At 48.7% G+C, this 26,512-nt stretch overlaps 1 protein-coding gene across 2 annotated transcripts in view; it reads right to left on the bottom strand.

Annotated features, from left to right (window-relative positions):
* The window catches only part of plcb1l (phospholipase C beta 1-like), a 91,674-nt gene that overhangs the window by 22,349 nt on the left and 42,813 nt on the right, over positions 1 to 26,512 (bottom strand). For both annotated transcript variants that reach the window (XR_012928894.1, XM_076044753.1), the window contains exons 4-13: positions 19,402 to 19,542; positions 19,086 to 19,165; positions 16,288 to 16,341; positions 14,597 to 14,672; positions 13,139 to 13,239; positions 12,638 to 12,804; positions 7,187 to 7,333; positions 5,154 to 5,311; positions 3,003 to 3,085; positions 2,627 to 2,711 (exon numbers count right to left, since the gene is read on the bottom strand). Coding sequence is in view for 1 of the 2 variants with exons in the window: in XM_076044753.1 (XP_075900868.1) it covers positions 2,627 to 2,711; positions 3,003 to 3,085; positions 5,154 to 5,311; positions 7,187 to 7,333; positions 12,638 to 12,804; positions 13,139 to 13,239; positions 14,597 to 14,672; positions 16,288 to 16,341; positions 19,086 to 19,165; positions 19,402 to 19,542 (1,092 nt within the window). In the remaining variant the exon portion in view is untranslated. The remainder of the gene's footprint in view (positions 1 to 2,626; positions 2,712 to 3,002; positions 3,086 to 5,153; positions 5,312 to 7,186; positions 7,334 to 12,637; positions 12,805 to 13,138; positions 13,240 to 14,596; positions 14,673 to 16,287; positions 16,342 to 19,085; positions 19,166 to 19,401; positions 19,543 to 26,512) is intronic.

Genomic DNA, 26,512 nt, shown 5'->3' with positions numbered 1-26,512 from the left:
CTTTTTTTTCCCTTTAAAGCCAGAATAGAAAAAAACGTTTCTCATCACCCCTGACAGATGAAGACCAATAACAAGTACACAGGCTCTGACAGCTCCAAGGTCAGTGTCTTGGCTTGTGCTGGCGAGTCTTTTTCCCGTGCATTGTGCCCAGATTGTCCCAACATTTCACCACCTTAAAACATCAGGGGCTTTGTTTCTCTTTTCCCCTCTCAGGGTAGCTGATGTCAAGTAGACGTTTCCCAAGAAAAGGTTGCACTGATTTTCTACATCCTTCAGAAAAAGGAACCATTGAAATCATTTTGACAGTGGGGAATGAAGCCCTTTCAAGAAGACTCTCAGAAAGTGATGGATTCTATCATGTTTACAGTGGACCAGACGCCTGTATAATTTTAAGCACCTTCTTTAAGCACCTCGAGAATATCAAGCACTCAGAATTGGTAGGCATCCCCTTCGGAGCTTTTCAAGATGGACGTGCGAAATCTCAGAGCTCAATCACAATCACAGCGACCCAGCTGCCGCCGGTTCATTTTTTTATTTTTCATTTTTAAGATCCTCCTTATTCAACGCGCATTTAAATTTTAGCGAGAAGAAGATAAAGAAAGGAAGATGAATTTTCCCAGAGCACCGTAATCCTCTTTACTGTCACTTCAGACTCAACCGGAACCGATCCAGTCACATTAGCCTCTGTGGCCCTTCCCCTACGGAGTAACGGAGCCGATATCCCATTCGATACACTGCGCACACGGCTGCCTTGCGAGAAGGGGAGCAGGGGTTTGTCATTGCACTCACCTTCCCCAGTTATTACACGCTCGCTGGGAGATCTCAGACTGCTCAAAAGGCACTTTCCCCCCCCCCGCTGAAGCTCTCTCCTTATCCGTCGGCCTTCAAAGAGGCTTCCCCGAGATAAAGGCCCAATGTCACAGCGGGTCAGAGGTTCAGCCGGAACACTTCACAGCGGCTGCGACAAGACGTCCCTGGTGCACACCACACGGGGAAGCGTGATGTGGAAGGAATCACACGTGCCAAGTTGGGCAAGAGACATGTTTTTTTGCTGGTTTTTGATGTGCCGCGCTGGAAAAGCAAACCGAGGTCACAGCATGAGGTCGAGTTTGCGCAACAAGTGTCGACAATTCCACCACGCAAGTGCCTGCGTCATTTCACACAAAGGCGCCTTAGGGGAGGAAGGAGGAGGGAAAAAAAAAAGGAGTTTGGGCACAAAGAGAGAGACAAAGCAAGCTTTTGATGGGTAGCCATGGCAACAGAGAAGAGACGGATAAAGGGCTGCCAAGGAAAGCGGGTAGAATTACAACTCAAAACACTTTTCCCTTTGAATCTTGCAAAGTCCTCGTTTTTGCAGTCGCCCCGCCGGCCTGCGCGCGATAACCGACCAGCAATGCAGGGCGAATAACAATCACCACTGAGTTTTGCGGAAAAAAAGCAGCGAGGTCGAAGCGTTGAGGAGAGCGAGGAGCTTGGGAAAGCGGGTAAAAGGGGAAGTCTGAGAGGCGGGACCTTAGGGGAGGGCCTCCAGAGAGAGGGAGGGCCGGAAAAAAAACACACATTTTAGCAGGTGTGAGAGGGCACGTCGATATGTGAGAGAAAGGAAGTGCCTTAAAGGACAGTCCGTAAACGTTTTTATTTAATTTTTTTTATTTATTTCAACCCATTTTTCTATTTGCCGCCATGTCCAACTGTGACAAACAGTTCTCACCCACGTAACCATTATGGAGGTCCGCAGAGGGAAAGAATTCCGCCTGCAACACAATGGAAGCTTACAGAAGAAAACCTAACTCGACTTAATTTATATTCCCAAGGGGCGGTTCTGTTTGGCAGAGCAACACATACAAACATGCAACACAAGGAAAGTGACACGGTGCACGGCCGCGTCGGGAGACACAGCCTGGTGTCAGCAGCAGGGCACTAGGGACCCACACAAGGCTGTGCAGTCAAACGCAAAAAAACAACAACAAAACAAAATAACACTTCTCGTGTGTAGTCATCAAAACAGATGCTGGAGACTCCGCAGTTGAATTGATCTGAATCAACAACATTAACAGGATAGCCTCATGTTAGCTTCTGCGGCTGCGGCTAACAGTGTTAGCATGTAAACTACCATGAACGAGGCTCTTCTCGAGGTCACAAGGGATATTTGGACTGGAAACAATAATGTTATTGTTTCCGTTTGGGGTAGAACTTGACCTTTGAACCTGTTGTGTGGACACTTGCATGACACCACACTAGCAGGATGGTGTGTTGCGTGTATTTTGGTGTTATTTGAGTACATGACCATTGCACTTGTGCCACAATGTGTGAAATTCCTTCGCACTGCCAAACTCCAGAATGGTTAATGAATGGAAATATCGCATTTGGCACAACAGTGAATAACATGGGAACCACAAGAAGAGTGTGAGTCTTTGTGGAAGGTGCACTGTACACATATCTGTTGTGACGGCGGGCTGAGCCGACGAGGTCAAGGACGATTTTTTTTTGTTGCACTCCTCTGTGTGATAATATCTGCTGAATCTCCCCTCCGCCGCTCGTGTCATGCACACTCCCGTGGTGTGTGTGCACGTGCACGTGTCGTCCGTGAGTGCATGTGTGTTTTTAGAGCATATTATCCACTCACCAGATATTTCTCCAGAGGATCCGTCAGTAATGCGTCTCCAAATATTGACCGACAGTACTCAGCCATCTTAGCCTGCTGCTTCGGCCTGGGAGACACACGCACACACACGCACGCACGCTGTAGTTGACTCTATTTTGAGCCAATCAATACACAATAAATATGACAGTGACGGCTGAAAGCCTCTACGAGCCATTAAAATGCAAAAAAACAAAAAAACAAAACAAAACCCTAGTCCTGACAAACCCTTCGCAGGTAAATTGTACCCTTGATGACGCTGCTGATTCGAAGCAATTAGCTCGTGGGACATATTGCCGCACTAGCAATCAATCAGGCCCGCGGGTGACACGGCGAGGACGGCCAATTTGCATCGACTTACGAGTCAACGTGGTTCTCGAAAGACAGGATGATGGGGAAGGGCGAGGTCTTGAAGGCACACTCCGCGATGGCCTCGATCACCTCCTGGAAACACAAGAGCGACACTCAGTGAGACAGGCTACAGACAGACAGACAGACAGACAGACAGACAGAGCGAGTCCAGTCTAGAGCCCTCACCCTCCTCATACACTTTTCCAAAGCGAGAAATTCAAACAAAGAAAAATGGCTTTCAAGCTGCCGCTTGGGGCGTGGAGGCTTCTGGCCAGGATGCGGCTACCACGCTGCGATAATGGGACCGTGACATCTTGCAGAGCAAGGCGGATTTCACTGGAATTTCACACTGTGAACGAATGAGTCATCCTGTGGCTCTCTGGAACAAACGTCATGTTTTCCACAGCAGCAAAATTCAAAAAAAAGAAAAAAAAGAAAAGGCTGCGAGGCTTCATTATCTGGTGGTAACACTTCTGCAGGGCAGGTTTTTACAAAAAATGTTTTGGTTTGAATTTTCATTGATCCCATAATCTACTTGATACTGAAACATGTAGATATTTTTAAGTGATACAAGCTCACGTGTTAACTAAACAAACCGTCCGAGGGCAAAGCTGTCTTTTGCCTGGCATTTACCCCCAACATCATATCAATATGTTGTAAATATGACGGTCATAAGCAATGGTGATCAGGCTACTTAGTTGCTACACTGTTATTGTTGCTAGCATCGAACTCGTAATAAAAAAAAAGTCTGAAATTGGTGCCATGACAATTTGTAAGACGGTGCAGGCAAAGGTGGAGTCTAAGGTCAAGAAGAGTTTTGATCTGCACTTGCGTTACCATTTTAAACCTGTTTATTCATAATGCATCATCGTCCAGAGTGTAAACGGCTTTATGATAAACTGCGTCGCAAACGTCACAACCAAATCCTCCTCGACGTTTGACGGAAAAGTGGCTGGGAAAACGGAGCCTCCCACCAACCCTGAACGCACTCCCTTCGCTCGCACAACAGCCAGAGTCGTATCTGTTTACAACCATATGATTCCCTGCATTTCCGTGAAAGGCCCCGGAGAACATGAGTCCAACCTCCTCGAATCAATAAGTGTGGGAGGAAGCGGGAATGATAAGCTGGAAGGGGAAGGCAGGCAAAATAAATTAAACTCCACCGTGGGCCCGCTGGTGGCGGCGGGACGGCGCTCGGAGGACGCCGAGGCTAAATGAAATAACTGGGCTGCGGGCCTGGAGTTCGTGAGGCGCGCACGGGGGAAGAAGAAGCCCGACGGTATCATCTCTGGCTAATGACAAGAAGCGGAGGCTCGTGTACTGGAGCGCCCGCAAAAGCAAGAGACTTTTTTTACGGGCAGAGAGCGGTTGAGGAGGCGGCGTCACCCGACTCGGCCTGCGGGCTGGTCCAACATGCTACATATTGGATTTCCACGCCGGCCGCTGATTGTCTAAGTCAATTACGGCGTCATTAACGGCGGTGTTGGTTCCGTTAATGCCTTCATTTCCATTTGCGCCATCTCCTCCAATAAAAAACTGTGCAACCCAACCTCCTCTCCGCCTCGCCATCCGGTCTTTGCCGGCTCTTCCTTCGTCGCGTCGCACCCCTCCCCCGCCCCTCCATGGGGAATAATTGCATTGAGCTGGTTGTATTTCTCTGCACTCTCTCATTAGATCTAAATTTCCTCATTTGTTCCTCCTCCGTTCTATCTCCTTTACTTCCCTTGACACAAACTTTGCCATTAAGATTCTTACACCCGACTCCAGTAATAAAATGCACTTTTTTCAGTTCTTTAGAGTGGGGCTTTTCAATAGATTCACCATCTGGGTTCATGCATTCTGCTCTACAGCGGCAGCTTAAGACCATAACTGAAAAATCTACAATAGAAAGATTTGCTATGAATCGTCCTGTCAGCTGTTTTAAAGGTGTTTATTTTTGCATTGCGATCTATGGGGAAAATGCTTTTTGGGACCATGGGATGTTTTTTTTTTTGCTGCAGTACCTCGAGTGGCCACTGGGAAATAAATTGGTGTGCCGCCATATTGCCAGTCCGGTATCCAGTTCTTATAACACATCCATGGCCGGCATAAAACTATGTTTTACTAGCGCTGCACTCAACACCAAACCCAACAGAAAGTGAATTACATAACGTCTCCCCACCTTGAAGGAGATTTCAGTCGTCATGGTGAAGCCGTGAGTGATGACGGGCTCTTCTTCGGTGGTGCGGCCCTTCCAGCAGTCCAGCTCGATGCAGCGGCACCCCGACAGGAGCACCTGCTTGTACATCTCCACCGAGGAGTTGCCAGCGAGCTGGCCGGCTGCAAACGCAAAAACAACGGGGACTTTAGCTCGAGGGGAAAAAAAAAAACGTCTGTCCACCCCTCCGCCTCCCCCCCCGTCCCCGCATTCGTGAACCCCATTAAGCACCAGATGCACCGAGAACTCAGGCGGGCACGTCTCATTCCAACCTGTCACCATTAGCACAGCAATTACGCCGGCACATTAGCGGTGTTCTTTCCCGCAACGCGGCGAGAGCTGCGTCAAAGTGAGAATGAAGTGTGTGTGTGTGTGTGTGTGTGCGCGCGCGTGTGTGTGTGTGTGTGAGATTGCAAGCGTGTTTTTCCCTTCACATCTGAACCTCGATCATTTAACTCCACTTTATTTACAAAGCGGCATATTGTAACAAAGTTAGAAGTCGTCTCAGTGCTTTCTACAGGGCGAGCAGGTCCACACCATGTTCTTATAAGCCAATTCACTCTTTAATCCAATTACGGGAGCACCTGGTGCGTTCCAAATTGCATTCTTCCGTCCTGAATATACAGTGCATAGGATGGGATTTCTGCTCTGTTACTCCATACGGACAAGGGCAGCTGGGCTAATAGCTGGATTGGTTCCAGCTGAGCCTAAAGTGACAGTAAAGAGGATTACAGTTATCTAAGTAATTCACCCTTCTTTTTTATTATCTTCACTTTACAAGATTTCATTGCTGCTGGATGGAGTGGACCTCTTAGCGGGGCCGCGGCAGGACGGCGGCGACTGCAGGTCTGAAAAACTTTCACGCGTAATTTAATTCTGGCATTGTGAGTTGTGGCGCCTGCGCTCTGTTTATGTGGCGCATTTCATCTCGGCTGTCTTCACGCTCTTGCTATTTGCTATTTGCTCTCAAGAAATGGAAGAGGAAGACGAAGAAGTGGCGGCTCCGAGACATTGGTAAGTTTGGACCGACACGTTAAAAAGTGAGTGTAAACACAACAAGTTTCACGCGTCGAGTGCGCGTACCGAGAAGCCGAGGGACCGACTGTTCTGTTTCTCCTCATTTTGTTGTCTTTGAGCTTCACCTGTTACCGCAATTCAATTCCATCCCCGCCCCTCCGAGAGAAATTTGATACACATGAAAGATTTGGCACCCCTCCCCCGCCCCTGCCCACGGAATAGATTTGAATTGATGAATCCTAATAACCATTCAGGAGAAAATGGCCTGTGTACCATGCCTCCCATTCTTGCGCACTGCCAGCAGCCAGTTACTGTGACTACCAGTCGGAAGAAATATTTAACTCATGAATATCAATGACGTGAGTCTCCTGGCACGACTTTGCTGAGAAGGGGGCGCGCGTCGGGGGCAGGCGGGCGGGGCGAGGTGGGGAACGGGGGTCTCGCATTCAGCGGCAGCTGCGAGGTATAAAGATGAGAGTACGATATGTGCCACCGGGAGTTTATTTTTATATCGTTCATGCTTCGGAGAATTAATGAGGTGGTCAGGATAAAATGCAGTCAGTATCCAGTGGAGACAGACTGCATTTCCCTTTATAGCCTCTTCAGCTGACGCTATTTCAACTACCTATTTGGCTAACACGTCGCCAACTCTTAATGTGAGTGCTTATAATTTTTCAGCAGAAGTAAAAAAAATATATAACCTTGCGTAAGATTCTATTTATAAAACTTTACTTGTAAGGTTTTCCATCACCTTGTTTTAATGTGATACCCCAAAATGCTCCAACAATGGGCTTTGGGAACCTTGGAAACAGAGCTAGTTCTTCCTATTTGTTTTGACTGGCAGTCTGACGATAACATATCAAAATTGTTGGTGCTCCCTGGGTCGAAGACGGAGGAAAACACAATTTCCTGGCAAAGATGTCAGCCTACGGAGTGTATGTGTGTGCGTGTGTGTGTGTGTGTGTGTGTGTGTAACTTACCTGTGAGGTACGTGTTGTGCGAGGAGTTAATGAAATAGTGCGAGAGGGGAAAGGTCATGTCTTCGCTCTGGTCCAGCTTCTCGGGGGGGATGATGCTGTTCTCCTCGCCGTTCAGGTACCCGGCGAAGCCTTCCACCGAGATCTGACCTGCACAGACGCGGGGCGGCCGGTCAACATCAACACAAACGGGGTTGCTACATCCATCGTGTGTGCACTGGGCAAAAAAACTCAACCAAGTAAGGAGATAAAGATTTTTTTTTTTATCCATCTGTAACGTGCGCAAAGACCAATTCCGCATCCGTGTCGTAGAATCGTTGCTTTGTGACGGTGAAAATTCATTTCAGCATGAAAGCTATTAAAAGCACATCAGCAAGACGCACTTCTCCTCTGCTGGCCATTCGTTACACAGCACATGTGCACAGCGGTTTGTATTATTGAATTGATCCAACTCGTGTCCCGAGGCCACAGATGCATTTGAGCGGCGCTCGATAAACGTGTTGTAATCCGCGGCTGGGAGTCGTCGCAGCAGGAGGCTGAGTCAGTGCCATTCCGCAGCCTGACACCCTGCTGGAACCATCTCGCTTTACATCTCCAGCATGACTAACGGGGGCCTCTCGGGCACAGTGCCACGGGCAAGGGGGGCGGGGGAGCCACTGGAGCGGAGAGAGGCGGAACCGACACATGGCGGGTTTTGATCCTTTCCGCCTGCTTGTTGACGACAACACAGAGTCAAGTTGGGCCAGGCTCGTCTCTGAGACGGCACCAATCAAAGCAGTCTGCGACTGCAAAGTGTGTGAAAGCCACCCAGCTGCTGCATGCTGTTGAGAGTGGCAGTTCATCCTCATCATCATCATGAATGCGGGCTTGGGAGAGTCAAGTGTCAAATGTTGTAGCTCACATGCGTGTTAAATAATGTTAAGCATGTGCAGTGCAGCTTAGTCTGGTAATGGTTGGGTAAATACAGCACAGAGAATCGTAAGACCGGTTGCTACGACTGAATGCTTGAACCAAATTCCACTATTGATCCAACGGCAATGTTGATGTTGACACTGACGACGCCTCGATCGGCGCTCCTGAGATGTGACGCAGGGCCGATAGACGCGTGAGCTGAAACTCCTTGGAAACCACCTCCCGACCGCCTGTAAGGCCAGGAAAATGTCAACATCGGCCGCGGAGAGACTGGCGGCGATCACCAGCCCACGTCTATTAACGCCCACACAAGCAAAGGGGATGTACAGAATGTTCCATGACCTCACTGCTTCCGGTGCAGCAGGCTGGCCTAGCGTACAGTCTGCCGTGAAGCTTCGGAGTTGAAAACTTTTAAAAACTGAATCAAAGAGTAATCAGCAATTTTCCTTCTAATTGTAACCACATTGATTTATTCTTGGACAAGCTGCTGGAGTTGATGATCACCAACTTGGAAAGAAACAATTGTCAAAAAGCAAGATAAACATTTCACATTACAGTTTTTTCACGAGCCTTTCGATTGTTCTACATGAATCCTCCTCTCAGATCTGCAGACGTGCAAACATGTTCCATGCCTGCGCTGGTGTCATGGTTGTACGCGACAAAACCTGTCTCGTCGCGAACCGAACGCATCATAAAGAATAAAAATAACGAGCGGAGTGGGGAAAAAAAACAACAAAAAAGAACCAATCGCCAGTCATTCGGGCGCGAGATCGCAATTTACATACGAATTAGTACACACATCAAACACCGCACCTGCACCGAGTCAATATTGCGCAAATGTACAACAAGCACCCAAGGCGAGAAACACATTTGCTGCCTCCTTTAGACCTTCACACACACACACACAAATACACACACACACACACACATACAGGAATATACGCACAAAAACATACAGAAACACACACACACACACACACAGGCACATGCTGCTTGAAGTTATGCGAAATATGCTAAGTGATGTAACCTCAACGGATGCTGCAAGTCCCTCCGGCCGCTTTATGCTAATTAATGCGGTGGCAGCCCCCCCCCCCCTTCCCCCTCCCCACTGCAGGGCGAGCCGACTAATTAGGGCTGGCTGCTGTTGGCAACAGTCGAGGTGGAGAGCACCGTGCATCTCACCCCCACTTATCACCGGGACTTGCTGTGCAGCACGGCAGCCTACAAGACATCTGTAGGTCAACCCATGAAAAATGGTGTCGACCAAGCTCGGGCTACAGGTGTGGGAATCTACAGGCGTTGTTATGTGCATCCATAGCCTTTCAAAGTCGCTGTGCCCCACTCTCAAGGAAACGTGACGCAAAACATGCACGTTTCCCCGAGCGTTGTAGTACTGAAGGTTGGTCTCGGTCTCAAGAGCACTTTTAAGGGTCTTGGTCTCATCTCGGACTCTGAGGCATTTTTACTCTGTCTTGTTTCGGTCTCAGACTGAACGGACTCTGGATTTTAGATCAAGACCGGTCAAGACTCAGCCAACACTGTAATGACACGATAATAAAGAAAAAAAAAATACTGTTCAGTTTTTTTTTTCTATTTTATTGTTATTTTTATTCGATATATAAAGTCTTGGTCTTGGTCTCGATCTCGATCCTCTCTAGTCTTGATAATGTCTCGGTCTCGGTTGACCACAACACTAACGCTTCCTCTGACACTCCTTACAGGTTTGTGGGGACCTCAGGTGGGTGATCGTCGACAGCCCGCAAAGACGAGCCTGGCCGGTAGCTGTTACCCAACACGTAATGTACTGTAGTCTGTAGACTCCCTGTAGTCAACACACTCAGGGAGTCAGTGTCAGAGTCACCGTCACGGATTTAAAAAGATTGGCAAGCCAGAGCTAAAGACATTTACTGCTCTGAGAAATCCTCAACCTTGTGCTTGTAAAGCCTGGGTTATTATATAGGTCTTCACTGGGGGATGGGAAATTTGTTTTGGGACTCAAGGGTTTTTTTTGTCACTATATTGCAAGCATCCGTGGAGGAGATGAGCAGAGAAGATTCATTCACGCCTGAGCTCTTTTATTCCAGAGATCCTCAGAGCTTGGAAATGTGAAAGGAAGCTGTGAAAGACCGACCTTCAGCAAGAAGGTGAAACTGTTGACCACACAACCGTAAAGCATTAACTTTTGAAATGCACTTACAGTATGTGTGGCCTTGAGAGTGGATAGGGGTGTAGGTATGCATATCTTGTGTGTGTGTGTGTGTGAGGGTAGCATGCAAAGACCCTGGACCCTTCTGCAGAGCAGATGGCCGCACTTCCTCCAGCTAGATAAATACTTCACATGGGCAAATCTGTCAGGCGAACGGGGCAGGGCACACTTCCAGCGAGGCTGGAAAAGACTCAGTGTCCCTGTGATGGAAGCTGAACGCACGGCGATGGAATGGGATTTTTTTTTCTTTTTTTTTTTTGCCCCAAAAAATATGCTTTTATAATTTCATCCAATTAACTGTTTTGTGAGACTTTTAGATGTGAGAGCAGGATTTTAGGATGATGCTGCTGCTGCTGCTGCTGCTTGCGCCAGATTATAGCAAATAATAGTTCCAGTGCTAGTGGTTCATTAACGTGTGATTTCCATGGTTCCATGGTAATAATGAACTGAGGATAGGATTTATAATTGCACGCTCCCTCAATACTTGGCAAATCTGTGGCATTAATGCATGAATCATTAACAATGTTGCAAACAAACTCGTGTTTTTTCATTGATCTGACAGCTGCAAACACATGCTAAGCCCTCAGGCCACAACAATTGTCTAATTGTTTGGATGAGCGCTCGCATTATAAAATCTTATCACAACTGTTGCAGATTTTTCAGTTGAAACGGATGAAAAACAAACTGCGGAGAAAGTGAAAGTGCAGCTACAGAGGAAAATTTCGATTGGCCGGGAAAATTATTTGGCAGGAAAAGTCGTCAAAAACAAGAGAAAATCGTCAGAGTGTGCTTTGAATTGGCACGCGGGCGGCGGAGACGCGCGGCGCCTTGAGTGGGAACGGCTCTCCAGGGCTGGCAGCTCGGCGTCCGCTGACACTTCACACGCGGCGAGCGCGAGCGTCGGATGCGCTGGCTGTCATCCGCCTCAGCTGTTTGTGAATAATTCCGTTTCGCTCCTCACGTCGGAGAGGGCTGCCGCTTGTTTATTATCTGCGGGCCGCGTGCGGCTCTGTGATGTTGATGACATCCATTGTTTTCCTCCCCCGTCGTTTGGAGACAAGAAAATGAATAAGTCATGCCAGGAGTGCGAAAAAAGGAAAAAAAAAGAAAAAACTCAAATCAAGCGCAATAATTTACTCCCACACTTTGCCGCGGTTAACTTTGCTGATGGACAGGATGCAGGCAGTGGCTGATGGGGACCAGGCAAACACCACCAATAGCATTCCATGGAGCGCAGAGGGCAGCAGAGAGGACTTTTCCCTGGTTTTTTCCCCACCATCCAACCGACCAGAGGTCATCCGGAAACAGCGACCGACTGCACGCAGAAAGGTCAGCCTTTGCATTTAACCTTCCTGGGGTGCTCGCCACCGCACCGGCATGCCGGCCGCGATCTGACCCAGTGGGGAAAAATATAATCTCAATCTCCTGCTGCCGTGATGCTGAATGATGGTGTTTAATAAGAGATGGAAATGCCATCGAGAAGCAGACCTTCTGGATTCACTTTCCTACGTCAAAGGTCATCGACGTTATTTGCGCCCTATGGCGCCTAATTCTTTATGGCCACTGGTGGATTTAGTGAGGTCGCGTCGACCTTTAAGAGACTACATTCGATATAGTCCAACCGCACAGTTTGACCTTGATATTTATATATATGAAGCAACCGGTGCTCAGGTCACCTCCAAGATTGGACTGAATGAACAATCTGAGGCATGACTGCTATTTGTGTGGAAGCAAAATTCAAGTTAAAGTTCCAGCAGTACCAAAAAGGAAAGCACTGCTTTCAGAATAGATGAATGACTGCACCGTGCTGAATTAATGAACTGAAATGCAGATGATGGAGTTTAATAGCTTCCTATACTTTAGGGAAATTTAATCGTTACCACCGAATCATAAATTAGAGCAAAGGACCAAGTCAGATTGAGCCACTTGATCGATCGCCTTCCAGGTTTTTGACTTTGCAAACACTTTGCATTGGGCTCTTTAACCGATGGATGCGAGAGATAAATCCAAAGAATATTGTAAAGGTCAGAAATATGCAAGAATCAACCTGAAACTAAAACTTTCTTTTTTCAGAAGCATATTATCTTCTCCTCTGCCTGCCCGCCTGCTCCATATTCACAACACTTACCACAGTGACATAAAAGCTGCTTAGGATTTAGTCTGTTTAGTCACACGGCATCACAAAACCTGCGTACCAACCACGTCATAGCGCTTGAAAGGAAGTTCTGACAGTGTTTCTGTTTTTTTGTGGGGTTTTTTTTGTGTGTGTGTGTTTTTGTGTAAACAGTGAACGTTATGTGCTTGCGTCTGCTCTGCAAGACTTTGCCGCCACTGACCTTTCTGTGCCAGCGACGCGTTGGGCTCATACTTGTCCACCAGCAGCTGGACCTGTTCTGGTTTGAGAGGCGGGTAGAGAATCTCGTTCAGCCGCGGGTCCCGCTGCTTGCTGTTGATGAACTCCGTCATCTGCTCCACCGTCAGGTACGGCCGGCTTTTTGCCCCCCTGAGGGGAGAGACGGAGACACGTTTTTTAAAACACTGAGGAAAAATGAGAAGGCGGCGGCGTGGGGAGATTAGCTGTAATTACGGCAGTGGCGCGGGGAGAGAAGCCCGAGCACAAAACGGCGCCGAGGATTAAATGTAGCGCTGACGAGATTATGAGATTTGATTAAAAGACATTTCATATGCGAGCGTATTTGACTGAATCGTTCAGTCAAACCCTCCCGGCTTCGTACACCATCTCACCCAACTCTTGTGAGGAGCTACGACTTTCAATTGGTCACACAGGCCCCTGATGCCTCAGCAGAACTTTCATCCCAGACATTTATGTGTCTTACACTTCGGAGAAGATGTGGTCCAGCTCTGACCGAGGGCAGATGTTGCTCAGGAACATGTTGTAGACCTCCGGGGTGAAATCCTCTTGGGGGATGGAGTCGCTCTGCGGAGGAGGACGAGAGCAGCTGTCAAACTCATCACGACATGGTTCCCTTCGAAGGCCCGGTTGTGACTCTCGCTGCGTTTCCATGACAGTGTTTCGCAAAATAAAAGCGATAATTCTAAAATTTCGACAAAGTACAATTGGGTCACAAAAATCCAAATGCACTGAGGGAGATAAGAGTTTATGGTCCATGTATGGCTCGGAGCCAGAAGCAACTTTAATATCGAGACAATTAAACGTCTTCAAGCTCTCATGGGTCACACAAAACGACACGGCGGACCAGCCACGAGCCAAGAGCTCGACACAATAATGTACACACAGGTTTAGTGCAAGTGGGTGGAATGATGAGTAAGGACACTAAATGCAAAACAACAACAACAAAAAACTGATTTTTATAGAGCTATCAGGGCCAAACAGGTGCGGTAAAGTCCTAGCAAGCGGAGGGCAGAGTGTGATCGCGCCGCGTCAGCGAGACGCAGGGCAGCAGCGAGCCAGCGCTCGCTCTCGGAGAGGTGGGAGGAGATGAGAAGAGGAGGCAGGAGGCGCAGCAGAGGGTGAGACACGCAGGTCAGGCCCATCTGTCAGTGACTCACTCCGAGAGACCTTGGAGGGAGCTGCTGCTGCTGCTGCTGCTGCTGCTGCTGCTGCTGCTGCTCCCTCCGCGCGTCGGAGGGATTAGCGGTGCCGTCGTTTAGCTGTAATTACCAGCGCGCCGGAGCAGCGGCGGCGGGTCCCAGCGGAGGTGCGGACGGCACCACGTTGCTCCGGCGCCCGCCGCTAATCAGCCGTAGATTGCTCCGAGGTCTGTTTACCTGCAGCCTCCGACAGAGTGTCTGCGCGAAAAAAAAAAAACCCTAACTGTGTGTGCATACATCGTAGCATATGCTTGTGACTTTTTTTCCCCCTTGTCTTTTTTTCCTGCCTCCAAACATGCAAATATTTGCTCCAGCCATTATGCATGGAGCTTGTTTGCCGTGCTGGGGGACTTTTTATGCCTCGGTGCACGAGGGCGCAGCGCCCCTGCAGTCGTGGCTCGACAGGGCCAAAAGATACAGCGAGCGCGCTACCAGCCTTCTCATACTCTATTGCTCCCGCTTGGTCCATTCATGCCGCCGGCGAACGGATAAATCAAGTTTAACTGGCGAGTCGGGCAGGCATCCGGAAAATAGAGAATCCAACCAGAAGCGACGGACAGAATCTGACTTCAGGATTGAGAAGATGATCTGAATGATGATGGGTGAAATGATGGAGTGTGAAGTGAGAATAAAACGAGGGGCAGAATAAAGGGTTGAGCACAGGGAGTGAAAACGAGGAGGTGATAACAGTCGGGTAGTGCGAGTGTTCTGTGGCGTCCTACTCGGCCAGAAGGAAGGTTGCAGCTCTCCAGCGCCGTCTCCACGCGCTTCCTGTCTGCGGAGAAAATCCTGAAGATGCTGCAGGAGGGGAAGCAAGACAAACATTGCACCTTAATGACAGCAAACCAAACAAAACACCCATTTGAAAGGAGGTTTAACTGTCATCTCAAGGATAAAGTCGTGATTTTATCGTGTTTTGAGGATCCTGAGTGAAGACACCTTGCACTTGTTTTCATGAACTTCACAGTGACATCACAAAGGGCCAATTCCCAGCCTGTTTTGTTTTTAGCATGCACACACGGCTGTCTTCATTGACTTTCTTTGCAGCACCAGCTCTGCTTTGCTCATCTCACTTTTCCGCGACCCTGCTTGGCTAGCCTGCTGTAAATATCCATAAATACATCCATGTATTGGCTACACACAGCTGTTCATAAAAAGAAAAAGAAAAAAAAGAATCATAGACCTTCAAGCCTTCAAGGCAGAAATCCTGTTTCTGGCCTCTGCAACGCCACATTTTTCAGACGCCGCTCTGCCTCTGATTTGTTTTGTGTCTCTGGAATCTCCAGAGACGCGCTGCTTTTCTTTGACCACGCGCCTCATCACTCACGCTGAGTGCAGAGAGAGACAGCGAGCGACGCAGCGGCCGCGCACCGCCGAGCTGCTTGTCTCCTCCGATAATCCCGGCGTATACACATAAAACAAGATTTACCGCCGTCGTCCCGCTGCAGCCGCGGCCGCCACCGACTGTTTAGCTCCGCCGCTCTCGGCCGTGCGTTGTTTTAATTACACGCGGAGGTATGGCCGAGCACGTCCGCGGCACCGGGCCGCACGCTCAGGCGGGGCAGAGCCGAGTCAAGCTGACATTACTCAGGGTGACAGGTTGTCCCAGCCGCGGGGTTGATTCCCTAAACACCGAGGGGTTTGCCTCCGCACTGACACCCGCTGCTTTTCCTCCACGGCTCTGACGGAGGTTATCGCTCGAGCTCGCTGATGGCGGCTTTTAAAGTCCCGAGAAATGGCAAAACTCAGTGAAGCGCATGTTTGAAACCAGCGGGTACTATTGGCCGACTTCAGCTTGTCTCGTGCGCATCAGCACTGGGAAATTGTGCACTTTTATTTATATATTTGTGGTAGTTTCATCGTAGCGTGCCCTGGTTGGAGGATATTGTAGTTTTTCTATTCATGTATTTGTAATATTGCATCGACCGCTATCATGTTTTTGGACCAAAACATGGTGACAAAAACATCCGGTGACAGCATCCTGCATATTAAAAGGCCTTTACATAACAGATGTGTTTATACTGTGTGATCAGTCTGCACGGTAATATTATATTTTGAACTGGCAGGCAGGATCAAATGAAAAAAAAAGAAAATGAGACATTTATCTGAATCAAGGTTCATTTAGAAAAACTGGGCAGCATGCATGGTTGTGTTGGAGTAAGAATAAGATGTCTTCCAGCAAAAGGCCACAAGAGCAGCAAACATTAGACATTCCCAGCACGGCATGATGGGAGATGTGGTCTGTGACAGTCTGATATCCATCCATATTAATCAGGCTCCAGAAAATGATGAGTGACATGGTGACAACGCTACATGAGTGAAAGTAGAAAGAAGAGACAGACTGAGAGTGTGCACACTGCGGGGCTGCACATGACTGAAGTGGGGAGCAGGGGGAGAATGAGGCAGGACTTACTTCTTGACGGGGATTCGTCCTTCGGGGTTAAGCTGCAGCTTCAGCCGAGTGTATCTGCATGGAGCAGAGCGCACAGACACACGCAGAATCAGCGACTTGTCCGTGTGAGCAATAGACACACTGGGATTTTAATATTCCATGTCTATTTATGAGTGTGAAATCCTATAAAAACTTATAAGAAATATGAACATGTGTCTCGGTTAGGACCCCCCGGGAAAGCGGCCGCGCGTACGAGAACCTTTTTAATATTGGCCAGTGGCTTGTTGCGGCTAATTTCTGGAAGTCTTGCGCTGGAGGCTAGCCATGCAGCAGCAGCAGCAGCAGCAGCAGCAGCAGCAGCAGCAGCAGCAGCAACCTGGGTTATAAATAGCTTCACTGCAACAGGAGCCATTATTACAGGCTGGGTTTAAAGTGGCTTCTGGCTAATAATTAATATCCATTACGGTGTCCACTTCATAGGGCAGACCGGCCGCTATGGGCAAAGTCACAGATGACTGTAATAGTTAAAAGGGCTGTGGTGGACCTTTTGTTAACCCTTCATGTGAAAAGCAGTGCGTGTTGGGAGAAAGACTGAGCCGTCATCATTAAGTAATCCTGGCTTCATTTCTTCACAGGGAGAGACCAGAGGGGAGAGTTAACGGCAGGAGAAAGGAGAGAAGGCAGCCCTCGCCCGTTTTTACAACCGCCTGTATTATTTAGCAGCACGGCTGGAGGAAAACAGCCGACTCACACCTGTCTCCTTTTCAATTTAGCTTTCTCTTTCTATGCCTGCCTCCGCACTCCCCCGCTGAAGAACTGGCACTTTGGGCAGATCTCTGGCGTGGCATGATGACAGAGGAGCAACTGGTAAATCACTGCTCTTTATAAGACACACGTCATTCCAGCATAAGTTAAAAATATAGCTCTGTGGTTGTTTGTCGCAGCGCAGCAGACAGGCTGCAGCTCACGCACAGTAGTAGCAGTTCCTGGCTAAATGGAAATTAGCATTATGTTTTAAAGATTTTAGGACATAATGGCAAAGGGCTGCGATTTGAAATGAGCGACCACATGTAGTGTATGATTTAGTTTTTCAGTACATAAGTGCGTGACGCTGCGTCCACACAAATGCAGTGTGTGATTTGAGAGGGCTACCACCGGACATGGCGTAGCTAACAGAAAAAAATCATTTAAAAAACAGAAAAATTCACTTTTTTTTTTTTTTTAAATGGTTTTGTTTTTTAGCAACCCACTTCAGCAAAGGTTGGCTCTTACTACTTGCTGCTACCTCACTCGAAGCATAACCCTAATCCAAACTAATCAGAAGCAAGTATAGGCGGAAGTCCGCATTATGCCAGTTTACTAGCAAGCAAACCAGGTCACATAGCACGAGCTTCGGCATGTTATTCAATCATTGATGGAGTCGTGTTTCATTTTTCTGTCTGTCCAGACTGAAGACATTACATCACCACACAAGTGACTGCATTGCGCAATGTCCTGATCCATGATCCAGGGAGTTGCCGCAGCTGTGGGCATTGCCATTACCTTCGCCAACATTAGAAAAATACAAATGAGCCGCAGCTTGTTTGAGCTGGCGCGGAGAATTAACCTCGTGTCGCGGAGGAGACCATTACCTGGATGAGTCCCATTCACACCACATTAGGTGTTGCGTGACTGACAACGGATTGCCTTGTTTGTAGGTAAGCGGCGCACAACAACAACAACGACGACAACCACACTCGGTTCAATTTAGGCCGAATCACGCAGCACTGTGTGGTCGATGGCCACTTTTATTGTCTCATAAGTCAATGAGGTTTCTCCCAGGCCGCGCCGATAACGGCTCGTTTTATTCTTCTCCCTCTTCTAACAGATAAACACGAGATGGTCTGGGAGTTGTCAGCGAGTGGGGGGCGGGGAGGAGGGTTCGGCTTAATCTCTTAATTCAGATCTAGATTATTTTTTTCTTCTCTCTCTCACGCTCACGCGCTCGGTGGGAGTTTCGCAGTCACACGGCGCTAGCATAAATCTGGCCGCGAGCCGCGCGGATCAGTGTTGCGGGGCTCCGCTCGGATCGATAGGCAGCGCGGCTGCTGCGAGCCGTTATGCACGGTTATTACACGGGGTCAGGAGTGCTGCGGGGCTGATTGATGATGATAATAGCCGTCTCTCCGGACAAAGGGCTGTTGCGCATCGGCGACTGGCTGCCGTCCGGGTGTGATTTACGTAACTGGCGTGAACAGGACGGCGGCGAGTCCTCTTGCCATATTCTGAACCGCGTCCTCAGCCCATGTCAACAAAACGTCGACAAAACCTGCCGCGCCACCGGCTCTTGTCACCGAACCGTCCGCGCGGCGAACACGACTGGCTGAAACTCCACATAAATGCACGGGCGCGCACGCAGCTAAGCCTGTCGAAATGTGAAGATCAGGAACCTTGCACGCTGGCAGCTGTGTGTGTGCATGCGCGTGTGTGTGTGTGAGTGTGTGTGTGTGTGTGTTTAATCATTTGGAGGTGCAAGGTGCAGTGGCCTCAGTATAGGCTCAACCCCCCAGGCAGCCTCATGTGGTTGCGAAAGACACTCCTCCAATGTGAATGTAGGCCTTTGTATGGGAAGCACAGTGGTGTCCATGCCCATCTTTGTGTTTCTCACAACAAAAAAGGTATTATTTGCCTTTTCGCTGCCATGCAAAATATAGGAGACGGGTGCCTATATCGTGTCTAGCAGACCTGGTTGTCTCATTTACGGTGAGCTTTGTTGGCATTACAATGTGCGAGTGTGTGTGTGTGTGTGTGTGTGTGTGTGTGTGAAGGGATGGACCTACGCTTTCTCCAGGCAGTCCTCCCTGGACATGTTCTGCACCAGGAGGTTGGATGCAAGGTTAAACAGCTCCTCAGCCCATTCCTGCGGGAAGTGACAAGACAAACGCACAGGTTGAACCGCCGCCTCGGTGCTGCTACGTCTTCTGAATAAATTGGCCTTATATATATGCGGTACGTATGCAGCGGTATCCCCCCACATTTCCTCAATATAATGAGCAGAGAAAAGGAAACAAAATGTATCATAACTCCCATGAAGTCTGCACACTGTCCGAAAAACGCTATCGCTGCTCTGGCAGTGCTCTTGTGCGGAGTATTTACCTTAGCTGTCTCCTCCTGGAAGGCCATGAAGTTCAGATAGGTGATGTTCACCATGTCGGGGCCGCTCACCACCGTCAGCATCCTGTTCTCCATCTTGCCTGCCAGCGTGCTGACGTCCAGGAGCTCTCGCAGCTTGGCCTCCTGGGAGAGGGGGACGAAAACAAGACCGGGATGGAAAATAAGAGAAAACCTCAAACATGGGGCACCAAAAATGGTTACGTTTCCCGTTTCCACCGTCTTTCTCCAGCCACAGAATGTGTTTTATCTACCTTAAAACTATTTGTATGGTTCCTGACCCATGATGGCAAGAGTAACTAGTTGTTGTTCAATGCCTCAGACTCCATGGTGATCATTTTTCTACAGCTGTTAATTGGTGTTTTCTAAGTTTTTGCTGGAAAACACTTGATTAGTCAGACAACTGCTTCAGAAAATACTCTTGAGCGAATGACTGTAATTACTTTAAAGCGAAGGTGTAAGGAGCACTTTCTACAGGCCAGCACCTGATGTGCCCGTTGTAAACCTAGACACCTGTTTGCAACAATGAGCCACAATTAAATGCAACGTGAGCTCAAACAAAACGTCCGGCCGCGGGTTAAACTGAGTAACTAAAACAACGAAACGCTGCACGGTGCAGGAATGAGTCTGCACCAGACCGTTCCCCGAAATACTGCCGCCTGAATGCGCAAACCTGAACCGATGGAGGCTGCCAACATTCGGTCGCTAGCACCTGGTCGGTCTTTGTGTGATGAATGAGAGGTCAGTGGTCTGCATCAGAGTGTGAGGACCGAGGCCAGGTGCCAAAGAAGCGGCAGATCCCGCAGCAACCCCGTCACTGATGATGGTTTCAAACGTTTATAGGTGAAGTGAATGCACACACAAAATGGGAGCTATTGTAAGAAAATTTGATTGAAAAGAAAAAGAGACGTTAATTAAATAACCTCAGCGGTTCGTTAAGATGAAAAGATCCCAAGAGGATAAATCAAGGTTTGTTATTGCTGAACAAAAACAGGATCACGGCAGAGCGCGTGTGCCAATCTGCAGACAAAGCCTAAATCTGGATTTACATTCAGCGCGATTTTAACAGTGAAAAAAAAATAACAGGATTAAATTTAAAGCATATAAGCCACATTTTACCAATTTAAGGATTTTTTTTTTTTCGGGGCAACAAAAAATAAAGCAAAAAATAAATAAGGGAAAACCTCTGTAGATCTCTAGAAAACTGAGCCCTCTTGAGCACCTGACTGGGGGCGTTGGGACCTGCATCAGTGCCTTTTCACATTCTACAAGTCCACTGAGGAACGCAGCATTAAAAAGGAGCAACCTGCCGGCACTTTTAGAATTTTAGAGGCGGCAACGGTGGAGAAAATCTAAATGAAACCACTGATTTAAAAGAGGGTTGGTGGGGGGTTGAACAAAGTCAAGCAAATATACATTTAAGCGTCTTGTTGGTGGTGCAAATCATATAAAATTACAAACTACAATGGCCCTGAGGCGCGACGCGAGAATAACAATGATCTCGTTCTCTCTCTCTTCTGCGGCTCGGTACTCCAGCAGCGTACAAAATGATTGCTCCGGCTTAATTAGCACAACAATAACAAAAAAGAAGGGCTCTGTAAAGGATTTTTTTTTTTTTTTTTGCTGCGAAAGCAAATGAAGGCTGACAAATTTAACCAATCAAATAAAGGCCTTTGTGTTCTGTGTCACAATGATAAATGTCCTCTACATGTCCCTGGTACCCCACAATTAGACTGCGCAGTTTAAAAGCGGCCCCTGTTATTAGTCCGAGGCGGAGCTTCTCCACCAGGAAATTTAAGGAAAGGGAATTTAAGCCTTTCAGATCTCCAGTAAAGAGAGTAGATTATTTTGGGTGCAGACCAGCAGGCAGATGGTTGTGCAGGCATGTTGCACACTGAAATAAAGAGAAGTCGACACCCGTGACAGAACGCCATTTTAATCTTTTGCTGTTATGCACCCGAATGACGGCAAAGTCATTTTCGCAAAAATTGCCCCCCCCCCCCCCCCCCCGCCCCCCCACTTTTTTTTTTCCATCCCTCACTGCTCCTCGCAGACCTGCTGCTGGTTTTTCATCGCTTCACAAGAACGATGGCAAACGCCCCTGGCACTACCAGCCGCGGAGTTGGATGAATGCCACACTTTGCCACAAGATTTATTTGCCACGCCCATTTTCCAATGCATGAACAGCATGGGGACCAAAACAAAAAAACTTTGCCTTTCAACACGTCTTGCAAGGTTCTGCTCCTGCACCGTGAGTGCAGGGGAAGCGGCGATGGAAAACGGATGGATGGATAATTCAGAATACACATCAAACCACTTACAGGCCCTTACCTGGCGCTTTACTACGCAGCTGGCTGCACCGACGCTGAGGATCAGCGCTCGGCTAACGTTCCGTAGTAATTCTCTCCTGGCATCAGGTTGGGATTACACAATTCCCTGGCTCGACTGCCAATCAATGGAAGTGCAAAGTGCTGATTTGAATAGGAATCAATCACTGTCTATTTAAGCGCCGGGAGGGCCACCGGCCACATCAATCAAAGCGCGGAGAGCCACTTCCAATTTGCTAAAACACACTGCGTCAGAGTAGCCTTTGAGAGGAGAGACTTTTTTTTTTTCTTCAATCTGGCAGACCGCAGAAGACGAAAAGCCTCCGGGAGACGACAGCGAGATAGATATTTCATATCATAAAGCGCTCCCGCGTCAATGCGCTCTGATAGCACTCTGGCGCTATATTGTGGGTACTGGCCAAAACACACAGCTCATCTGCTGGCAAGGTAGTGTTGGCGCCGACCTCTGAAGGGAACTCTGGCCACTTAGAACGCAGCCGCTGGAGGAGCGTCAGACATCACAGCGGAGCAGAAGTGAGATAGATAGGTAGATAGATAGATAGATAGATAGATAGATAGATAGATAGATAGATATCAATACAATTAAGCACACATTAGCAAGATCCGTTGTGCAGTCTTATTGCTGCCAGAATGAAAGACCTCCTGAACCTCTCAGTCCACCGCCCTCTCCATCACTGACACACACTTCCTGACCAGTTTGTCAGGCCGGTTCCCCTCGGCAGTGTCGGGAAGAGAAGAAGGGAGGAGGTTCCGTCAAAAGAACCAGCGATGTGGCTCGACTGTGCGTTTGCAGCCTGGTCTCCTTCTCCATTTCAATGCCAGTGTTTTCAGCTGTCGGAGCAGATAAACTATGCTAGCCCTGGCAGTAGATTGCGACTTGGCGAGATGATATTTGGGGGGGTGGAAGCATGAATAAAATATTTTTTCATGAATGAAAATGAGGAGCATATTGTTTTCATTACACAGTTTCGGGAGATAAAAAAAAAAATGTGCGACAAAATCGGAAGGATCTCATCAGCGCAAACAGTCGCCACGTGAATGAACGTGAACAAATTATTCAGCGCATTATTTTCCTTCCTCCGACTGCATTTGAAACCTTTCATCGCAACGACACGACTTCATTTGAATTTCGCGAGTTCCGTCGCCTCTCTGACGCAACGTTCCAAACAAAAAACAACACAGCTTGTGACTGCGTCTATTCAGGCGTGCGTCACCGCGCGCGAGCAGCTGGAGTGCGTCAACCAGGCGCGCTCGACAGGATTCAGGTGCAGCCGCCGTCAGAGGAAATAAGACTTCCTGTTCCCGCGTCACCGTGTCACAGAAGCCCTGGTACCAGTTGTTCACTTAAAAGCCGCGTCACACTGGGCCGGGCCGGGCAAAAGGGGAAGGGGTGAGGGCGAAGTTAGTGTAACACCCCAGCTCGTTAAACCTGCAGCGCGGCGCCTGCAGATAAACATTCGACACACACACACACACACACACACACACACACACACACACACACACACACACACACACACACACACACACACACACACACACATCCGCGACGCGGGAGCACAAACGCTGCCAACTATGCTGTGAAAAAAGGAGGTTTGACCTCGGCGCACGCAAACCAACCAGCACGCAGGCAGACCGACCCCCGGATCAAAGCAAATGCCAATATGAATGATTGATGGCAAGTTGACTGCCGAGCGCTCGCCCGCCTTTAATCACGGCCTCGCGTGCGCACGGCGGCAGATGTTAGCGCGACTTCACCTGCGAAAAGTAAGAAAAGCAAATGAGGTTTGGCCACGCTGGAGTGTGGGAACCTGTCATGTTGTTTAAAAGAAGCAAAAAAAAAAAAAAAAAAAAAAAAACTAGCTGGGGAGGCAATGGATCTGGTGCCAGAGCTTTGCTAAGTGAGCGCTGGACACTTTGAGCGAAAGGCGTCGCTAGCGCCGCAGCCGGCGTGACAGTTTTGTCCCCTTTTATCTCGCCTCGACAAGCCGAATCTCAGAAGACACACAGTGTGAAGATGGTGCGCTGAGGGGCAAAAAAAGAAAGTGAGAAATATTCGTATGTGGGTTTTTTTTTTTTTTTTAATCGAGCGGCGCGACGGCTGCACTCCAGACGACCCCGCCAGGCTGCGCAGCCTCTCGCTACTCACAGCTACATTTTCTTGCAAAGCAGCTTCAGAGGAGGTTGCAGGCGGATGTGATGGCATGTTTGCTGTTCTTTTTGATACATTTTGTTAATAATACATTTCATGGTTTTAGTTGGTGACAGCTCGACCCATTATTTGACAGAGGAGGAGAAGAAGCTTACGATCTCTTTTTCACGTCACTGGTCACAAACTGTGGTGAAAAATTCTTGCTGGAGAGGAGAAACATCTTCTCCACCAGTTCTAGTCCTTCAATGCGGAAGCGCCTTCCAGTTGTGGTGAAAGCCGCCTCTCCTGTAGCATCCACGCTAATCCTTTTAGCTGCAGTCCCGCGTGTAGCCGCAGCCGACCTCACGGCGACCCCTTTCCCTTTTTATTGCTCATCATCCTCCGTGGTTTTGTAAGGGGGCATCTCGCACCACAAACCTCCCTGCTTCTAGTTTGGAGATAAGAGCGTTTCAATATCAGTTTTCCGAACTCCAGAATTGGAATCCCATCCTCCCAGCCCCCACCAACCACAACCACCCAGCCGCACCAGTGCAAGGTTCAGGATTAAATCCCCCCGATTGTTTAATTGAACCTCGCGCTTCTCCACGGTACCTTGTCAACTTACATAACACCCAATTAGAGACCTCGGAAGCTCGGGGAAAAGCCCACAGGTGCGGCGTAAAAGTCACAAGCGTGAGGAATTTTCAAAATCCCCACCGCCGACTCTCCCCATCAGCATTCAGAGGAGGACCAACAGGACGCGAGGCTTGGCCGCGGACAGGGCGCCGATCCTCCCGCTTCCCGGATAGCCTTCCGTAGCTAAGACGGAGCAGCCGGCGGGTGAACTAATAACGCCCCGGGCATTGAGAGGGTTATTACAGGACATCCACCGGGAGGAGGCTGATGCTCTTATTCTGCCGCATAAATGGCAGGCAGAGGAGCGTTTTGGCCATTTGCATTCAGCCAAGTGTGTAAACAGACTCGAGCTAACATTTTTCCAGTGATGCGTGTGTGTGTGTGTGTGTGTGTGTGACAGGCTCAGTGGTTCATGGACATGAGTAAGAATTTCAAGTCAACAGAGTGTTTCGCCCAGAGCTAATTCTAAGCCACGCCGACTCTGCGGGCGATGCAGTCATTTATTTAAGAAGGTCAGGCTGCATCTGCAGAGCATGTTTTAAACATTAGCCGTATCGCAACGTACACACACGCACGTGCGTGTGCGCTCACACACACGCACACACAAAGGCTGGGGAAAAAAAAGCCAACAAACACGGAAACATTGATCCAGCAGGAAAAGAAAAAAAAGGCATCGTCTTCTCGGCAAAGCGCTTTCCAACAAACGACCTTGCTTATCTTCCAGATGACTGCACACAAGGGACACACACACACACACACACACACACACACACACACACACACACACACACACACACGCACACACACGCGCACAGAAAAAAAAACAAAAAACCCAACGCAGACAATGAATAAACCCTGCAATTATAAGGATGCCTCCAGTTGCTCCTGGATTTAAAGGCTGTTCTCATCTATTTCTGTAATCAAATTATCCCGCAGTCGATGTTTTCTCTGCGCTGCCTCTGGAGCCTTTAAAGCACGTTTTCGGGAGCTGGTTCCACAGGCGATGGATCGATGACGAGGCTTAAAAAGACACAAAAAGAAGCAAGGAAGACCACAACATCTATTACGTTAGACACACACACACACACGCACATACATATATGTCACAGCGGGGACTAATGGAGGGAGCGTCTCTGCCACGGGGCGGCACTGTGAAGTTTGGCTATAAAGCTTCTGCGCTGATCAAAGAGCCTTTTTGATTCTGCTGCCTTTCATACGGTCGCCTTGTCCGGCTCTGCTGTTTCATATTCCCCAAAGCCGCCGACTGGATGCCACCCTGCTGATTTGGGTGAGACTCGTGTGTGTGTGTGGGTGTGTGTGTGTGTGTGTGTGTGTGCAGGAAGATGAACCCTGGAGGGCCCCCTTTGGCACAAACACGGAGACGCACAAAACAGCCGCATTGTGAAGACGATCAAAGGACTTGGAGCGAGCGCGGTGGGAGAGTGCGAGGCGGTGAGGAGATCAGGAGGCGGAGCTTTGATATCCAGGTGGAGGGCATCCGTCTCTCTCTCTCTCTCTCTCTTTATCTCTCCCTCGTCCAGCTTCCTCCCGCTTCTGTCCATTTCTTTTTCCTTTCTTTCTTTTTTTTTTTTTATCACGGTTCTCCCGCAGGGTCATAATTTAGCGAAGCGCTCGAGTGTCAGAGGGCGTCGGCCGCCGCCGTGCTATCACCAGGCTGAGGATTGGCCCACAAGACTGTGGAGCAGAAAGGTCAGAGAGTCATCACTCGTCTGTCCGCAGACTGAGCACAAGATGAGACTCAGCGTGTGTGTGCTGGTGTGGAACTGCACCGGCGAGCCACTAGAAACCAGCTCCAAGGGAGGCTTTGCCCCTCATAAAAGTGAGATTTCAGCACTATGTTTGATGGATTCTTCCAGACAGATGTCAAGTCTTCCGGCACCAGATGGAATTCTCTCACAATGGGTTCGGTGAATTACAAAATCCCACCAGAGCCTCCATCACATGATTGCCGACACACTAA

Source organism: Nelusetta ayraudi, unplaced genomic scaffold (assembly GCF_046127955.1).
Source record: "Nelusetta ayraudi isolate G7.1 ecotype Tasmania unplaced genomic scaffold, CSIRO-AGI_Nayr_v1 ptg000082l, whole genome shotgun sequence".
NCBI lineage: Eukaryota > Metazoa > Chordata > Actinopteri > Tetraodontiformes > Monacanthidae > Nelusetta > Nelusetta ayraudi.
Note: the sequence above shows the minus strand (reverse complement) of the source record. Positions and strands in the feature narration are given on the sequence as shown.